This window comes from Pecten maximus, chromosome 6 (assembly GCF_902652985.1).
Source record: "Pecten maximus chromosome 6, xPecMax1.1, whole genome shotgun sequence".
Taxonomy (NCBI): Eukaryota; Metazoa; Mollusca; class Bivalvia; order Pectinida; family Pectinidae; genus Pecten; species Pecten maximus.
This window is the reverse complement of record NC_047020.1, coordinates 30,180,545-30,201,367: the sequence shown is the minus strand read 5'-3', so window position 1 is coordinate 30,201,367 and position 20,823 is coordinate 30,180,545. Positions and strand designations below refer to the sequence as shown.

General features: G+C 35.4%; 1 protein-coding gene across 1 annotated transcript in view; it reads right to left on the bottom strand.

Moving 5' to 3' along the window:
* Positions 1-20,823, bottom strand: part of LOC117330137 (putative carbonic anhydrase-like protein 1) — a 70,504-nt gene that overhangs the window by 20,736 nt on the left and 28,945 nt on the right. The window contains exon 2 of the mRNA XM_033888356.1: positions 2,534-2,578. Coding sequence (XP_033744247.1) covers positions 2,534-2,578 — 45 coding nt within the window. The remainder of the gene's footprint in view (positions 1-2,533; positions 2,579-20,823) is intronic.

Here is a 20,823-nt window from a genome sequence, read left to right as displayed (position 1 = left end):
GTACTTTCATGTTCTCTTTCATAGCAAGTCGTTGCAAACAAAGCCTCGGTACCATAAAAGTCAATTAGATTCTAAATATACAATTTCTCTAACACTGAAAGTCTTACGTTGACCAGAATAATTAGACGAATATAACGAATTAGTCTTTAGGGAGATATAAACAACAAGCTGATGAATTTATGTGCATGTTTTATACCCCATCACGCAAACGCTTAATATCACATGTTGTCGTTGAGGAGCTTGTAAGGCAGGTGCTATACACGTGGGACAGATATTGGCAATGGCGGGAGTTGGCACGTGCTGAGAAGAGTGATGACGTGCCAATCTCCATCACAATCAGTAGCGCAGAGGCAACGACAAGCAAACACGCGTGTGTTCTAAATGGAGCTACGGTAGAATTGGACTACGTCAATTGAAATCAGTGTTGTCTTCATACTATTCTAAGTTTCTAAGCAATGAATTTATGAGTTTGTTGCGATTAAGTAGATGGATTTTGTTTTTATTGTATATTAAGATGACAACAATAAATGTCCCAGGGGTTTTATTCTGTGACCTGTAATATTTTCACTCTTAAAGAACATGACGGCATCCACTGTTATATATATATATGTATGTATCTATGCAATCAATTTCCATCGTGAAAAGCTAATGTATAATGTAGGACAATCAAATATTGATTTCTGTATTTACAATAAAATTAAATAGTTAAACGAGGGTACAAGTTTGGGCCTTTCTGAGACCAATCAGTGATAAGGCTAATAGTGTGCTGGAAGATGCTTTAAGGTTAGCTGCATATGGTTTGTTATTCAAAACATCAGATTTTTTCTGAGCCATAGAAATTTCAGGGGTCAAAAATTACAGGGTGTAAAATGCTAGTTCCAGGCCCTGGGGTCGGACTAAACCAGCTGACCGGGTATATGCTCTAAGCTTCAACCGAAAGGGATCATTGTTACCTTGTTTGATTAAAGTTTGACTTGTAATATCACGAATGAAGTTAATTTAATCTGAAAATGAACTAGGTGACCCCATTTGGGGCCCCGTCATTAGAACACCAGGGCTCTGAAGGGTAAGCAATTTGCAAAATATAGATTTCGACCCCAAAGCGGGGCAGGATTACTGTTGAAAAGTTTCTACAGGTTGATTTATGGAAGTGTCTTAGTCATTTTCCAAAGTGTTTGCCACTAAAACTGGCAAGACGTAAAACTAGGTCACTGTGAACTACTTTAACTTTTTTTTTAATTTGTCGACTTATTTTTCTCAACCTGTGACCCTTTTTTAACAGAAACTTAAAAAAATCCTTTTTACTCCAATATTATAATAATAATATAAGTATCAGTCCGAACAATGAAAACTGAAAGTTATTAGCCTTAGCACTGATTGGCCGCAGAAAGGCCCAAATTGGCACTCCTCTTTTAGCTAACTACCTGCATTTGCGATGCTATTGCGGATGTTTTTACTTATCTATCGTTTTAATCTTCAAGGTTTGTTAAAAGCTATATACATGTACATGATGTATATACAAAATGCATCTATCTATTGTCGTTGGTTATTATTAAAAGCCAAATTAACCTAAAGTAATATGTGATTAAAAGTTATCAATCATTATTGAAGGAATGTCAATTATTTGTTTAACATTCATGTGGTCATAACACGTCTAGATTGACATTTGAGTTACATGGTATAATATCAGGTATATCTCACAAAATAGATTCTCTAAAACTATAGATATTGTATAAGTATAACAATGATAATTGATAAGGAATACAACGTTTCACAATGAGCTATAATTATAAGCTACAATGCAATAATTAACACGGCTAAATCAAGCTTTTCTATGATAGCTGACGCCGCCATTCTTTTCTAGCGGCTATTAATAATATATTTTAAAGCATTAAGCCAATCTCAGTATTAAAAATAAACATTTTATTGAAGAATAATCAATTTAATCGTGCACTTTTTGTTCAGGTGATAGATGATCAACAGTATTATTTTGCAAATTAAGATTAAGAATACTATAACTTAAAATATTGATTTTGCGCTTTGACCAATTACGCAATGTTAACAGGTGTTGCTGCGTTAGTATATGCATATGTATGCGAACACTTTGTGGAGAGTTAGTATATTCCACATTACTCACTAAGTGCGACACCTTCCTATTTCGGATTGATTACGTCATTGTCTTAGTCCTATGCTAGAACTTGATTAAATTATAAAAAATGATTTAAGTATGTGACGGATGAATGCTTTTCCTGGAAGTCCCTTAGTCGCAGTAAATGTAGAAAGTGCGACATATTGTAACACGTGGTATACCCTGCCTATAAACTTAACGTTAATTATCATCTCCGTAATAAAGTTCAAACGTCCATCAGACAGTGATTTTTTTAAGTCCCCAAGATGGTAATCGCTCGACCGATATATCTATTGAGGAATTAAGTAATCATTATTAATGCTGTCCGCCTTAGCACATGCAACTACAGACACATAAAGGGAATAATTATGATAGACTTCACAGAGAAAATTGAGATTGACTTACCGGATATGCCGTCATATGTCCACCATAGAGACCAGTTACAGTCACCTGCAATGTAATCAAATGTCATAAGGCGTGGGCAGCAATTTGAAGTGAAAATCAGTTCGGGCATCATTTAATTTCAAAGAATTCCATTTGTAATTAGATCAAATTTATTTTTTGGAAGACGCATATTTTATTTCGACAAGAAATACTTTACCATATAGTCAATAGACAGCTTGTAAATTTAATGGGAAACGTGTTTACTTGGTTGCATAGCTATCAATGTCAAAGGAATAACACAAATCATAATTATGATTATTGCGAAATGTTTTTGCTGTAGAGTAATTTTCCAGAATGGAGTCATCTTGCAGTCAGATAACCAAAGTCGATTATATAATATCATAAATAATTTATTAACAGAAACGTGTCTATTTTATTCGGTTTGATGAATGCTTGATTTAATTTCGCATATAAATAACACAAATTTAATTTCACATACAAATAACACAAGCTCAAAAAATATGTTTGATGAAATAAAAGTTTTGTGGGATCTGAGAGTAAGTTTTTCAGACTCCAATATGTCATAGAATATGGAATGGCAAGCCCCTTGACAGAAAAGCGTAGTTGGACGAGTTTAACATTTTGTGAATCTGAGAGTAGGTCTTCATATTCCGATATATCAGAAGTTTTGTCGATCTGAGAGTAGGTCTTTATTCTCCGATATATCAGAAGTTTTGTCGATCTGAGAGTAGGTCTTCATACTCCGATATATCAGAAGTTTTGTCGATCTGAGAGTAGGACTTCATATTCCGATATATCAGAAGTTTTGTCGATCTGAGAGTAGGTCTTCATATTCCGATATATAAAACGTTTTGTCGATCTGAGAGTAGGACTTCATATTCCGATATATAAAAAGTTTTGTGGATCTGAGAGTAGTTTATACTCCGATATATCAGAAGTTTTGTGGATCTGAGAGTAGGTCTTCATATTCCGATATATAAAACGTTTTGTGGATCTGAGAGTAGGTCTTCATATTCCGATATATAAAAAGTTTTGTGGATCTGAGAGTAGGTCTTCATACTCCGATATATCAGTTAATAATAGTAAAAAACTCGTAAAGTCCATCAATCCGAATCTCGAATGTTACAGGACGATGTGTCGGGCTTTACGAGTGTGCTGACTCCTCACTGAGTGGAAATGATCATAAATAAAAGCGTTCCTAGTATAAAACCTATTTACTGTTGTTAGTGATTATTTTATTGCCCTTTTAACTAATTGTTGTCAATTTCCGTAAAGTTTATCGGTGCCGGCACCGTAACCGTTTTATACGTTAATGGGGATTCGACATAAAGCATCTATCGTCCGTCAGTACGCACTAGACTGAACCCATCACGTAAAACATATAATTAATCTTAATAATGACATTTCGTACTTGTTACATAATTCATTTCAATATACTCATAGAGGAAACCACAAACTCGCGTGAAACGAGAAATGAATCTAGCAGAAATGCATTTAGGCGTATTTAAGATCTAAAGTTACAATGAAGCTTAAGAACGAATTTGTTGGAATGTATTAAATGACACTTAACGTATATCCACCCAAGGATAAGCAGGGAAGACTTCATACTCCAGAGGGTTTTAGCCTGATGGACTTCCCGTGTATTTGCCAAGCTCTGAAGTGATTACAACAGTAATTAACTGGTAGCATAGTACTTAAACATCCTTTTATGTACTATCGTTTTCATGACGACTTCTTATATCAATGAACTACTTATTTTTCAGTTTTCCTCTAAGTGTTCATAGTTCAAGAGTTTTGTTTGCAATTGAACATATTACGCAGCTTAGTCTAGTTTATTATTCCAAGCTAGTATAGGTTTTATGTTAACAGCCAGTGGCTGACATCGCTGTTGGAAAGAAGAAGGCTGAGCCCTCTACAGAGAAACACAACAGCAGAAAGAGTAAGTTTGCTGCCCATTTAACAAAGAAATATTTTCGTTCAACTCGACTCCCTGACTATTTCGAATTAATAAAACACGACACGACAATGCTAATTTACTCCATCTTGTTGAGCGTTAGCAAAACTGAGAACAAATATGCGTTGCTCTAAAGACTGGTAAGCCCGTTATCATTATGATGTGACCCGGGGGAGTGTCATCATAACGTGTCCATGTGTAGCAATTTGTGTTCAATTGAACATTGAATGACATCAGTAGCCGGGGACAACTTCTTATTGCCACATAAACCTAGCTGCTATGATGACTTAAATTACCAAAATAAATAAGTTACGACAGTGTTAAAGAAATTCTACTAGGATTTAAATTGCATTATTGCATTGCATACAGCTATTATTTTGTAGAGTAATAGTATAACACCGCCGAGGCATATGTATCACAGTGTACCGGAAACACTCACCACCATCTGACTTTCCTACTTTGAACAAATGTATTAAGAATAAATTTTGTCTGTAGCTTAAGTTTCTCTTTTTCCTACAGTAAACACATCACCTATTGTAAGAGTTTTTAAATCTGACGAAACGTTTTTGACAATACGAAAGAGTTCTGAGGCGGATGTACCGGTAAGGATTGGTTCCATCTTTTTCATGTGGTTTCCCGTAACATTTCTCATTATCATTTTGACTAGTACGACTACTACTGGTATCAACTTTACAAATCTCTATAGCACTGTTCAGTCCCTTCCTACCCGCTTATTTTTGGGACGGGACTTGAACATGATATTTTAACAATTCAGATAATTAAGCACAAGCTTTAAAACAACTGGGACCAAATGTATACCGTATGGAAACATAAACAAAATGCATTCTTCCGAATTTATTTAACAGAGAGCTGAACAGTTACTGAAACATCTGATTTTAATGATGTAATTTGATTTTTGTTGTAAATGATAAAAATGACAGTTGCATACAGAAAGTAACACTTTCTCTTATCTGTACACTATTGATTGCATTTGCTTCCTCTACTTCTGGAATAACATTCTACTTCTAGGATCACATTAAGATATTTCACTTATCACCTATTTTGACATTCTGCTATTTTATTATATTTTTGTTGCATCCAAACGAGATAATTGAACCTCCTCCTGGGTATAATTAAAACATTTTTATGTTAGACCAAGGAAATCATAAATGGAATATAACGACATCACTCATCAAACCTGTACAGCTTTCTTACTCATTTGTCAAAGACATATTTAGACTTTTTTTTACACAGTTATTATTTGTATGCTACGAAATTTCTGTTGCTTTGTGCGAAAGACATTTCTTATGATTTTTCAGAGATTTTTTAATTTGATAACGCCAACAAATCTAGTGATGAGTCATAATCATCTGTAGGCTGTTGTCAACAATTGTAGTTTGTGCAACATGCTCTTTTAATGATGTGACGTGGAAAGGTTAGGGGTCAGCTACCCGACCACGTGACTTTCCCGTTACCCCGATTTCCAAAAACAGTAGACCTTCACACTCTTCCATCCAACAAATGTGATTATTGTAAGTTGAAACCCTGTGATGAAATTATTGTAAAATAAATTGTGTTTATTTACGAACGATTTGTCTCACTACTTGTACTGTAAAAGTGATTTACATAAATGCCTGTCTGCATACCCATTTTGATATCAAAACGTTATTAATTGTTATTTCACTTGATTGGGCTAAGTTCAAGAGAATTAGACGCATCTTAATCCATTCCGACTAAATATGATTTTGTTTAACCCCGGAAGAAAGTTATTCATTACTTTTCTTATAAAAAAGAGAATACCAATATGTAGAAAACAATAAATGAATAAACATAGACAATTTATTTCTAATAATCAATAAACAAGGAGAAAAATGAACAAAGCATTAGTTCACACAGGGATCCTTGAAAAAGCAACAGGCTAACAAACCCAGACGTTTCGGAAGTGCAAGCGTTTAATACTTAAATCATAAGTATCCCAATTTAGGTTAAAGCATTTCATGGTTTTACGTATGTAGTTGCAAAGGATTTTGAATAGGTATTAGAATTTTCTCTTTTTTTTTTATACGAAAAATGCAATTTTATCAAAGTACCTGAGAAACAGCACATAACAGACACAACTAGAAACATAATGCGAGTGTGTGCTACCAAGGATGGTTATTTAATGTGACAGTCAAAGTTCAATATTTGATGTGTCGATAAAAATGAAGCAATACATGTTACCTTTTGAATAGCACATTTTTTTTTTATTTCCGAATAATTTTCAGGAGGACAAAAATCATTTGGTATTTTTAGTGTTTTTCATTGTGAATTATTTGGATTGTTTTGTATTGTGTCACCATGTTCATCCCAGATCGCTCGTTGACATTTGTCTCAATCCTTGGTTACACTTCTCGTGTGATTTAAAAAAAAACTCCATCTCACGGAAAAAAATGTGATTTGAATCTCGATAACATATTGGGAAATGTTCTATTTTCGAAGCTGCGGCGCCTAATTTACTGGCGACATATTCAAGAAAATCTGGTAATTATGTTTGTCGTGATTCAGTCTGATTTTATCAAATCGACACTAGAGACTTTGTAACGAGAATTAGCTGTCACTTATGTTCTGTTTTAAATTCCAAATGACTCCCATGCTTTTAACAAGTATGAATACCCAAAAGGAAACCAGATATGAGTGACAGGATGTCAGTGAAATTTTTCTTTATATTCCCAGTTAAAGTGAGAGCTACGGCATTGTGGAAGAAAATATGATTTAATGCAATGTGTTCAGTTTTGATGCTTGATATAAAAATGTATTGAGTTGACACAAAAAGATCCAATGAAGAAAAAAAAGTGAAAATACACTTAGATACCGTTTGACAATTATCAAGAATTCGTTTCGCTGATTTTCTAGTAAAATTCTTGTTTTGTTAAGGGTGGAGAGGTTTCCTTCGACGATCTTAAGTGCCATGTACTTATATGTTAACGGTAACACGACTATTGCGGGCATGATCTAAGCAGAGGATACTTAACCTCTTGAAACATCTGGTCTTGTCTCCCGTTTGTAAGTATCTTTGAGTTTATCTTTGATTTTCTAAATTTAGCCTTTGATATTAAGCTAAACTTACGTTTTTCTTAGCATTCGGGAAATTTCAATTATTTCCATAATTGTTAGGCATGTTTTAATTACTTGAGATTGTATAGCATCAGAAAACACGGAACTGTGTATTACTATATACTAGATTAGATAACCTGTATATTTGTTAGCTTCATTCCATTTACAAAAATCGTGAAGCACATCAAATTAAATTAAACCCAGTTCGCTTCTTGTCCATGATAGTAGCAAGCAGAGGTCTTCGTGAGGGAGGAACCCAGAGTACTTGAAGAGGTTTGACTATCGTACCTTTTCAAGCCCGATCGGGGAACAGGTTGCGTCAATGTCGTCAATGCACTCTATCGACCCCCAGGAAATTTATTTGACCGTCCAGCGGCGACAAGACGTTATCCAATATTCAAATAGTTGGCCTATTGTTCATACATGTAGCTATTCTAAGATGCTGTCATGCTCGAAAGACAACCTGCATATTACCACTTTCATTACAAATCAGTCCCGATGGGGATATCTATACACGGAAACAAAGCATATAGGCACTAAGTCGTCATCACCTCCGGGTGACATAGCTCTATCGGGAGGTAATGACGTTATCAGGTTAATGAAATGTTTGATCTCCGGAAACCCGTCTAGATCTGACATGACAAGACACATATTAGGCTTAAACATCGATAGATTTGAAGTCTGATAATATTTAAAAAGGGTAACCACTCGATGAGGATGGATTGTTAACCACTTAGTTTACTGACCTTAAGATATTTTCTTTTATGTTGTAAAAGCTATGATAGGAAGTGAAAAATGTTACATAAAAATGTTCCGTGCTTAAAAGTTACCGACATTGTGTCAAAGGTCAACACCACACGCATAATTTAGACGCAAGAAATACAGTTTCAGCTAAAAAAAAAAATTAAACGCGTTAAAACTTTTTTTTGGTGTAGAGAAATACAACAATGCTGCAATACTTCCCTCTAGTGGCAAAGGGTGCAGGTGACATGTACGTTGTCAAGAGAACATTAATTTCACGGAAACGAATTAATCTTAATTTTACGTGCAGCAAACTTCTTTAATAACGACAAGGAATTCTGTAGGGAGGATTATGGGACAGTGGCCTATCTGTCCAACACGCCGTCATGTCAACGACGCCATCACATGATAATCGCAAACAGGAAGAATGATGACAGTTTGTGAACTGTTGCCATGGTTACCACTGATGAAGCCGTATAGCTGCTGATATGAGGATTGAACATCTTTTATATTATATTCGGAACATCTTTCTTCTTATTTCTCAAATGAAATTAAAACTTCCGAAGAAAAATTAGATTGAACATCATGGAAAGCAAAGCTTAAAAATATGAAACGGAATTTAGTAATCTTCAGTTTCAATTTCAATTTGAACACTGGTATTCTTTTTACAAAATTTAATAAAAATTGACATTCCACGAGTGATAACAGTTTTAGTGGGAGACAAGATGTATATCGGATGACACGCCCAATACGACTCTGATATCAATCAGATATTGCGGATTCCAAAACCTTATTACGAAGTTCTGATGTCTGCGAAGCTGTGTTTATGACGCTATTGAACTACTTTAACACACAATGAGAAGAGCTCAGATAGTAAGAACAAAAACGTTGTCAACATCATAGAGCCCTCTAAGGCTCGCGAGGCAGATTACAACAGAAACATAATAGATCCAGATACAGTGGTGTGGATATGTTCTCTTCCATTGTTTTTCCCCCTTTAATGATGTAACGTAATTGGCAATTATCACATCTAGAGAAAAACAGGTAATTCTCAAATTGGGAACCTGTTCCGAGTTAGAGAAAGAGTAGATAATTCGGGATATATTAGATCCGAATCGTTCAAGGCTAGGGATACGGTCAAATGTCGTGAATAGGCTGCTAGATATAATATAATAATAATAATATAATATAACAGTGTACTGATCCACACAGCCTCGACAACAAACACATTCCGCTTTCCAATGTCTTATCTGCAACCCTAAAATGCCATGACAACATCAGAGATCTTGTAACATCAGTATGCAAATGATGGAAATTGACTGAATGAGACATAACTGTTATATCACGGCAATATGACGACGAATACGTCGACTTTTATTTGGTGTAATGGCGCTGTTATTTTCAATGAGCATGCATTGTCCTAGTGAGTAGTCATTTTATCTGTCTGGAGCAAATCAGATAGCTCGCCTGTCGCCTTCGAGTTTGTCGAGGAATATCCTTACGATATGTATATATGGAAAGCGATATTTATTCTACGAAAAGGATATCATTTATCGAAATCGACATATCCTAACAGAGACAAGACATCATATGAAAAATACATCGCTACAAAAAGAGACAAACCATTAGCATCCTAATACGTCTGGTGAGTGTGTGTATGTGTGTTCTGGGATGTTGCAGTAGTATCGTGTTTGTCTCCTTGTCATAGCGCAGAACTTATGCCAACATTATAGCGCTATCTCACTGAAGTATACTTGACTAACAGCTAACAAGTCGTACTACCCTAAAAATTGCTGATCATTTGGCAGGCGTTGAAACTACCTTGCTATGTCTCGGTCAGGCGATTGGGCCCAAAGCCTTCATCAAAGGATCGAACGTACAACTAATATATGGAGGCAGTTTCAATGGGGAACATTAGGAAAAAGAGGTACTTGATTTGCTCGCCTCTTACTAATCCCGCACTGGGGACAGCAGGTACAATTCTTACAACCTATCTACAGTAAAGTGTCCCTACAATGACATATCGAAAACGTAATGCTATTTCTGTAGATATATCACCATCATGTTACTGGTCAAAAAGATACTAGGACCTAAGTCGAATTGATCACATACAATTTATTCTACAATATGTATTCTATAAGTTTAATGATATGCTTTTGTGATGACTACAGTTGTAGCCATTGCCGCTATTAACATTGTTTTCAAAGCATGCAAAGTACACATTTAAACGCTGGTGCACACAAACCAATGGAAACTCTAGTTTAGAAAATATTTTACGAAGGCATTTGTTTCAATCTGTGTTTAGGATGAATGTTCAAAGGTCCTTTTTATTTACCTAAGTGGGTTGGGGTCCATTTGCGAGTCAACCCGACTTCTAATGTGTAATTCGTGTCAAGTATTTGCATGTTAAAAGATCAAACAAACACCGATCACATCAATAGCTTTAACAATTGTTCCCGTCGGAATAAGTTCAATAAAAATCCATTCAAACAAGGGCAGCGTTTCCTCACATACCAAACTTTTTTTCTAGTTATGTTTCGTCGCCCTTGGTTTTATCCGAGTAAATTGTTTGGCATCAAACAGTTGTTTTTCAGTCAAAATGCATGCTGTGTATGAGAATGAAACTTGATCTATTCTGATGGATATCGTTATGAACAGTTTCCTCTCAACAAGTAGATCATCGTCATTATATATGCTATCATTTAGGATTTAATTCAATATTAATGCTTCAAAATTTACCAGATGCCTAATTACAAAATATTTGACCAGACCTTATATAGTTTCCCATATAAATGATACATTTCTTAGTAGCTTCTTTTGTGTATTCATTTCGTTAAATGTACAATTCATTCTAAAAATAAGTAAGGCAAAGATGTTTAGATGATGGTGTTTGGTAATCATCTGTGTCGATAAATGGCATCCATTGCAGCTCTTAGATCGATTTCAAATCAAGTTTCTTGGCATGTGGACCAATATTCTTGTGTTATCAATAGTAAATTGACCAATTTCTCATAAAATTGGAAGAAGGGTGTTTGGAATAATGAATATCCATTTAATATATCTATAAGCATACAAAATACACACTGACAGGTTATATCTTATATATTTACTTTTCTGAAATCTTGAAACAATATTACTAGCTTATGGTCACACATAGTTGGATTTAAACTGGAAGTACGAGTTTTATATCTACAACGTAGAAAGTCTTCTACAAACATTACACGTTGTAAACTTGTTTTAGATAGTCGTATGTTTGACGTCGTCTGGTACAAGTGCCCGGTAAATTGAAAACAGTATTACACATATACAAACCTCCAAGGAGTTTTTAGATCGTATATTCGATTTCTCTCCCGGATAAGCGGACGTCGAGGTACTGAACGTAGATTATCCTTGCATTTCTACATCTGTAACACAATTAGCTTCTATTGGAGCTGTCCACCAGTACCGGGGGGAGGTGACGGGATAAATTTGTGATAATTACACAGAAACAGAAAGGGAATCATGGTTGTTTGACGAAGACGGTTAGAACAGTGGTTGCTTCATATACAAATTGTCGTGAATAGTGATATTATGCGACTGTGGAAACAATTTCTGGAAGACTAAAACAACATTAGTAATCTCAGATTTAACTTCCTTGCTTTATTTAGACGTTACCCCCTGTATATTGTAAGAGACAGTCAATATTGGTTCTTTGATGCCGAAGACGTTTTGATTGGCGAAAGCCGTAACCGAAGAGCTTGTCCAAGGATGAATATGTTTCTGCCTTCAAGGCGATGCCGTGCTTAATGTTCAGACCTCTAAGGCAATGGAATATTATTTGAATGAGTCGAAAACTGAACTTCTTGCATCTAAATATTAAAATATACTAAAACGTTAGGTGATCGTCCAAATATTGATTCTTCCCGTTTTCAATCCCAAGAAACAATTCATCGAACGGTTTTTGATATATCTTAATTAATAAACTTATGAGTTTAGGAATAAATTGATGAATTTATTGATAAATGAATAAATTGAAAAATATTACATATATGTGAATGAATTTATTTATAAAATAATGAATTGATTAATTTTTCAATATTTTCTTGCAATGTTTTGATGAGATTTTTTATTAATGTATACAGGCGTCGCTGAGGAATGAATGCGACATCAATTACCTCTGATCCTAAACAGGGGTTAAACTAAGATAATGTATCATACTGTAAAAAACTCAATAGACAGTGATAGCACCGACATGAGCTGATGTCGAGTTCTGGTACAATGTCAGCGTATGCAAATACAGAAGATGGGCAATAGATAGCTGTGGTGACAACAGCTAAAAAAACCTACTGATAACGAGAGGCACGCAAAGTTAATGCTCCGGAAGTTCGGATGTCTTCACAGATAACAAAAGCCGCGAAATCACCGAGTCGGGTTTTTATGTCGGAGACAGCCTGTGTCAGAAATCAATGGTTGTCTCCGTGTCTGTAACATATGTGGTCCTGTGTGCTTGACAGTTGACAAGTCTTGTTCAGGAAAATGTAATTCCACTTTCCATTTTTCAATATGTGACTATATTCAGTAGTGTGGCCCTTGATGAGTGAAATACCGTCCACAATGAACATTCATGTTCTAGATAGTGTATATCTGTCTTCTCCGAAATTGTATTTGATATACTTACCTTCAATCAATCGGGTCAGCGTTCAAAGCATCTGTATTCACTATCTGTCCGGGCCGCGTTTACGTATATAAATAGGTATGTTTTCATTAGTGATATTCGAGATAATTGATATCTTAAATGCCCCACATACATGTGTTTTGGGATACAGAGTAAACCCGTCTGTTATGAATGTTCGGCATGTCGTTTTCAAAACATGCAATGTGACACAGTAGCCCAATTCTCGCCGAACACTAATGTGGGGAGGGAGATAGTCGCCGAGACGTCAGGATAATCAAATGAGCGGGTGCTGCGAAAGCCTGTTCAGGAATGAATTTGTATCTGGTAAATGACAGTATACATAAACAAGTGTTTCGTTAAGTTTGTTTACGAGAGAAAATCTTTTAAGTATACCAATACTTTGCACGTCTATGTACGACAAACTCTATAAGATTCTAAGTTGATGAATGCTTCTAGTGGTTCCATACAGAGCTGTAATATTTCAGCTAATTTCCTAGTTCCAGTGAAGTCGGTAAGCTAAGTGCTACCTGGGGCATCACCGTCTGATACCGCTGTCTATGCGCACTTTTAGTAGGCTGTAAGTGTCTAGGCACATATGTATATATACAATTTGCCTTTGGACAAATATGTATTATTTAAAGAGGAAGCGTTAAAATGACATGCGCAGTGCAATTGAAGTGACCTACTTACGCCTCGAAATATGATGGAGATTAATTCGACACCTTCTCTCAGCAATTTAAATTCTAACATGTCATATGGACTAAGGACAGGCTACCGCCATACAGACTCATTGTACTCAGAGATTAGTCTACCAAACTTTCTTTTTGGAAGTGGGAGCGTTTATTGTTGTAAAATATAAACATACATATATCTGTTTATATTGACTTCTCATTGTTAATATTTTAGTTTCAGTTTAGAATTGAATATCAATATATCATTTTCTACAGACGCTATCGTCTAATTAATGTGTGTACAATTTGAAGTGATGTGATCGCAGGTTCCAGAAGTGAACGTGAAATGAAACCTATAGAAAAAATACATATAGGGCCCTAATACGTTGTAAAAACTGGAAATTAAATTAACATTACTAATAGAATCAGGATTTGAATAGCTTAATTTTCACATATGAAATGTCAGCTAATAAGCACGATTTCGTTTCTTTAATTGATTTCATTGAACAAGGAGACTTGTAGAAATAGAAGATGCTTCAAAAATTGTTTTCTATCACAAATAGAATACAACAGTGAATACAGACATAACGAAACCGTAATTTTAACGCTGTAAAATGAAGGCAAAATATTAACAAAAATATATAAATCCGGGTAAAGTCACATCAAGATGTGAACTAGGATGGAAATAAGAGAACCACTACACAATTATCAACAAGCATCGACCACGTATAAAATACAAACAAATGAGGAAATGCTGTCGATCATAAAACTTTTACAAGGTCTTCATCAAACTTCAATATTCGAAACCTTATAAATATTGATAATTTTTCCGTCAATTGTCGACATCTGTCACAAAATTCGTGATAGTAAGAACTGGTCTATTCGAGTCAACTTGTAAACACTACAACCAGGGGAGATAGAGTGTTATTATCTAAAGTGGAAACTTAACAGTTGGAAAGTTGAAATAATCATGGTTATCCCACAACCTAGTTGTAAGCTGTGCCTGCTGGTTACATAGAGATAGAGGTAAGTGACTAATGTTGAGAATTAGTGTCCATATATGTTTCAGATTCTATAAAGGTTATATTAGATCGACATTGTTATGAAAGTTTGTTTTGCCTAAATATGTCCTCAATAAACATGTACATGTGAAATTTAAGGTCTTTGTGACGTCTGTGGTACCTGTTTAGTCTTCTATATAATAAGCTTCGTATGAAACAAGAACAAGTCGGCCACAGAGTGACACAGCTTGTTCCGGTATGTATGACAAATGCAACAAACTAGACAAAGATAAGAAACTCTGCGGTGCATCAATGAAATCCGTTATCATAACGTTAACAGCTATGTATTTCTAACGCCGTTCGTCTTTCCTGGAAAAGTAAGCTCTCATCACAAGAGAACGACAGCGTTGCCTAAGTTTGCAATGGGGAATGGTAATGTAAAGATTGGATCAATCAATCGTTTTTATATAAGAAAGTTTATAAGGAATGAATGTACAAGATTAATCAAATGAACTTTAGAGTTCGTCACTTATTCAAGTTTTGTCGTAAACAGTATCCCATTACAAATGTAGACCCAACGAAACTGTACTTAGAATGGTAGTGAGACGTTTGGATAAAAACTTTGTTAAACAACTACTCAAGCCAGCCTTAAAACTCGTTAAAAGGGATTCTTATGAAGTTTAGGAATCCATTATAATCGAGGCAGATGCGCATCCCTCTCACTACATTTTATTTATTTTCTAAGAGTATACAGTATATTTATGATTCTTATTGGCCCTGAAGAAAGCGTATGCCCTGTCAGACAGCCTTTTCCAACTTTATTTCTGGAAATCATATAGCTCAAAAGTCTGTAAAATGGGAGAAGTCTTACAATGACGGCACCAGATCATCCGGTGATCAATCTAAACCATATGTTAAGCAGGACTGTAGTTTTCAGATTAAAACTAGTAGTGACGATTGCAGGAATGTTGCTAGTATTTCTTCAATGTTCGGAAACGGAATGTTTGGTGCTTACGAATGCTTTTCAGATTTCCCGTAACGAATAGCGACACTATGTTACATTTGAAACTGTGTTTCTAAATATGTCATTATTGCCAATATTGTCCAAACGTGATGAACATTATTGATCTTTCATTAATCCCTGATTTGCAATGAACAGCATGGGTTTATGCTTTACATATCCACAACTGCCAATCTTACATATTCACCCTCCCCGATTTTCCTTAACGATATGTGGTATAGAGTTGCTGTAAATGGAGCGAAATCTTGGTGGTGTTGTAATGTTTTTTTCTGGTGTCTCCAGGGTTCCATTTTAGGTCTGAAATTTTTTTGATGTTTATTAATGACTTACCTGCTGTTTTTTGAAAAAAATACCTGTTCCATGTTTGCTGATGACAGTAAATTTTGCAAAAGAGTATCGTCTATATATGAATGTAAGCAAGTACAGAGAGACAAAGAGTGTTGGACTGGTGTAATAAGTGGCGTATGGAAGTCAATAATGACAAATGTTGTACCGTAACTTTTACTTTAAACCGTTCTCCTATTCCCCAGTTTTACACGATGGGAGGGGATAGTTTATCATAAGTCACTCATGTTAAAGACCTAGGAATCAGGATTTCTCTGGGTTTTTATATTATATATACTATTGTTATATGTTATATATTGTTTAAAATTATGTATACTACTATAATTACATATACTATTTTATCATATATATACTATTTTCATATCAAAGGTGACGAAAACCCAATTTCAGAATCACGATATTTTTTTAATCAAGGTTACTTACAAAATATATGTAATAAAAAATTACTATATTATTTCTATAGCAAAAAAATGTAGGTGCGCTAAATCATCATTGAGCTAACCTGTTTGAATTCGACAATGCGCTAAAATATTAGCACGCAAATATAAGTTTGATAATAGTACTAATTTGTATGCAGATTGCGGAGCATTTGAGTGACATAGGTCTATCTTAATTTGATCTGAGAAGATTCCGAACTCAGTTTTTATAGATGAGATGAAGTATGGTCCTTTAATTTGCGAAAGCCTGTTAGCAAATCAAATGCTCATATATATTTTTATTGAAAATCATTGGCCGAGAATGCGCGTAAAATAACACTAGGGACAATTATAGATTTTTATTGAGGACCAATCCAAATGCTTATAAAATCTGAACTCTCTCGGGGAATCTTTCTGCGAATCCATCATTGACACCAGACTTTTACAAAGTAGTTACATCACCATAAATTGCTCTGTGACAATATCACCAATAGACAATGATGTTACCATTATCCCTAAACATCCGACTATCGTTGATGTACTGCGCCTTATTCAAGGTACGGATGACTGCCGAACACCCAAACAGGGGCTTAGCGAGGGAGATTAACTAAATAGTGTATCAAACATAGCTCAAGGAAATGTGGTTCTGTTGTTGTGTTTGATTTGACATAAAAACAAACAGAAAAAAACAAAATTGTAAGTTTACAAAAATATATATTTTAGGTGAATATTTTACTGGCCAATATATTCCCCCTTGGGAGCCCCATGTAAATCTGAGACAGACAGAGATATTGTTTTATGTGCAAGTTGCCACAGTGTGTCATTGCAGTTCATTATAAGGAAGAAACAGGATCTAACCTTGTGTATCGATATGACATATATCCCGCGTGCTCTAGCTGTAATAGAGACACAACAGCTGACAAACCGCGACTCCATTTCCCAGTCATGCAAATAACAATATATTGGTTGTGACATCCACTGAAGTCGTTCTCATAGATTTTAGTCTATACTACACCGAGTCAATTAAAATATCCTTCCATGGAAGAAGTAGTTTCATGCGTTCCTATATTTAACGATGTCGGGCGGAAGATTACAATATGAAGAATAAGAACAAGCCTCCTCATATGCAGTGTGTCTAACGGTTATGTGATGTTAAAACAGTAATACAAGTAAAATATAGGCTTTATTCAAGCATAGCTTGACTGTACAAAACAACATGATTGTCCCTTAATTGACGGTTATATACAAATGACACACTACTTTATTTTATCTGATAGTACGAGACCAATTACATACGATAACTTTCTATGCTCACTTTTCTACGCGATATTCTGTAAATTGATTATTGTCGACCACGTGGGAAATGTGTGTGTGGGTTCATTTTTAAATAAAGACAACATCATTGGCCCTTTCCTAGTTTGATCGTTCTCCCTATAGGAACACGGCTATGATAGACCTTATTATGATATTGACTCGGTGATGATGTACTTTAACCAATCATAATATTGGTTCAAACTCGCCGAGTGTGTACCAAAAGTACTGATCGCATAGTGCGTGGGTACCCATGCGAATGGGAAATTCTAATGTACATAGTTCCACGGCCAGTCAGCCCTTGAGGTAATATTCCCGAAACTTGCGTTTGTTGATTTTGACTAGTGATGTAGATCTCAGCCAGAGATGAATTTAATTTACAGATACAACAGCTTTTTAGACAAGAGCACCATCTCGTCTAGGACATGTTCGAGGAACACCAATATAGCAAGATCCATGGTGATTTACAATCCAAGGAAGTGTTATAAATCGTCGGTTCTTGCAAAATCTCATTTCAAAATTAAAGGAATCTATCTTCCTACATTGATACATGTAGAACATTACCACAATGCGTTTGGTTAATAATGGACTCTGAACAAATAGAAATGCTATGCATCACTGTCATCTATCTTTGCAAAAAATAAGAATTGATATCCTAATGTTTTAAGAGCGAAAAAAGTAAAAGTATCACAATACAGATTCTACTGTAACACCCACCTTTTATCGTACAGGCATTGAACAATGTATTGACCGCCATCACAATGGGAAGATGTAGTCAAGTTGAAATCATATGCTTTGTATAATCGATTCGAACTTTATGCTAAAATTTCAGAATAATGATAAAAAAGAAAAAAGAGAGTAGTCTTTTTTCGATATGACTGCGTAAATGTGAACAAAAGTCTGCTTTATTCTCTTAAATCAAGAATCGCATCCGCCATTATCCGCCGAACTTCTCGGTGTAAACAGGCCAACTTTGGCACCTGTACACAGGCCTACTTTGTCACTTGCTCAAACGTTGTCTCTTTATACTTAACGCACGTGCATATTTTGAAAACGCATTTTATTGAGCGATATAATGTATTGCAAACGATTATTTGAAGACAGCATATTCCCTAAACAGGTCGTTTACATTATAGTTGAAGAACGTACATTAAGCGTTTTCGGGATTTGTCAAAATGTTGACTAAAAGGTGATAGTATCCATTACCGGATTCCGCGAAAGAAATAAATAATGTTTCAACTCATCTTGCTTAAAATTCAAATAAATAAAAAGGGCTAAGGTGTTAGTGTAACTGCCATACTTCAGTCCAAGCCCCACACTAAAAAACGCTAGATTTTTAATGAAATATCGCTGAGTGATGATAGCAAAGCTTCCTGTAATTGCATACTGACAATGCAAAGCTTTCTGCTTGAAATATGGATTACATGTATATAATGAGTATTCACCATGAACTTATTTCTACCAGGGACCTGAAATCATTCGCCGCTGAGATAGTTGCCATTTCTGCTAACCCAAACTTTATATGTCTTACTCTATTCCTTATGCGTTGCAACAAGAACTACTCTAAATTGTCCTCCTAAGTCGAGGATTTTATGTAATAGCAGTCAAGTTATGTTTGATCTTAAAATACAACTCGAAGGAAGAATTGTATAGTGGTGATTATAACGTCCGCCACGATGGGCTACTTACAGCGCAAAGACATTTTGATGATACATTTTATGGCGGAATTAAAATAAGCATGGGTCTAGTTAGTGAGGAATGGCAGATTGGGGTTTTGGTACATATTTATGTTACCCAATGTCACATTTGGGAAACGCAATATGAAACATATAGTGTTCAAAATGTCATTCCACGCCATTTTTACCGTTGTAGGCATCTGTAAAAATAAAATTAGTACTTTGAGTTTTTAAGAGAGCAATGACAATAAGATGACAGGTTCCTTAAGCATTGGTACGCTATAGTAGTCTCGTCTATCTGGCTGTATGAACTATGGAGATGTCAATTTGTCTAAAAACGGGCTGGTCTTAGGGTATTAGCTGCCCAATGAGGTCTGGAAATGTCTGTCAAATCTATCACCTCACTTGTAGGATTAAGTTCATGGTGTCTCGGTTATAAACCGACATCGAATCCGGTGTACAAAAAAAATATTATATATATATTGATGTCAGCAACATTGGTAAATATCTACTTTCTTTACAGCTGACTGTAATTCACCTTCGTGTGTGGAAATACCAACCGGCTAACCCTTTACAGTATAACAACTGTTGTCGATAACAGCATAACAGCTGTCGAACCTTGACTGCACACCATCAATCGACGATTAACAGTATACATGTATCATCTGTAGACCCTAGACAGCATAACACTGTCGACCCTTTGTGACATATATTTTATTGACTCTTTGTAGCATATTAATTGGCTAAACTATGTAGAATACCTTCTCTTCACTCTTGCCAGCCCCTTTGGTAACATATAGTCATAGCTTTGCAACATGTCAACCGAGAAACCTTCAAAGCGTACATCTACAATGTACACTGTACCATCAGTCGACCATATGCAATTTGGCCACCATTTGCAGTATGACTCTTTTAAGTATATAACATGCCGACCTTTGCAGCATTCAATGTAGTGTACTTTGTAAAAGCTTTGTTAATGTTGAAAGATGAACTATCAATTTAACCAATTATCTTAGATAAACCATATGACTAAACATTTGAGTCTATGAGACTAGTCATACACCAGAACCTCGCCGGTGTCGTATGGTTACAGGGGTCGAGGTTGGCCATTTGCTGTCTTATATTGTTAACCCCAATTCACTTATCTTCGTTCTGTCTGCTGGTCTGTGCTTCCAGTCCGGGTAATTCTCCTATTCTCGATAATTCTATTAGCGGTAAGAGGTTAGGAGCAGGACCGGAAGTGCAATAATCGTGGAAGGCGTAGTCATAGAAGTCTGGGAAGTGACGTAATCAGACAGGCAGACGACATCTGTCTTGTCTTCTTAAAGATGGCACTTTTTAAGTACATATGATTCCAATTAGCATTATTGCTGTCATGTTAAAATATTACCTAAAAGTGATTCATGA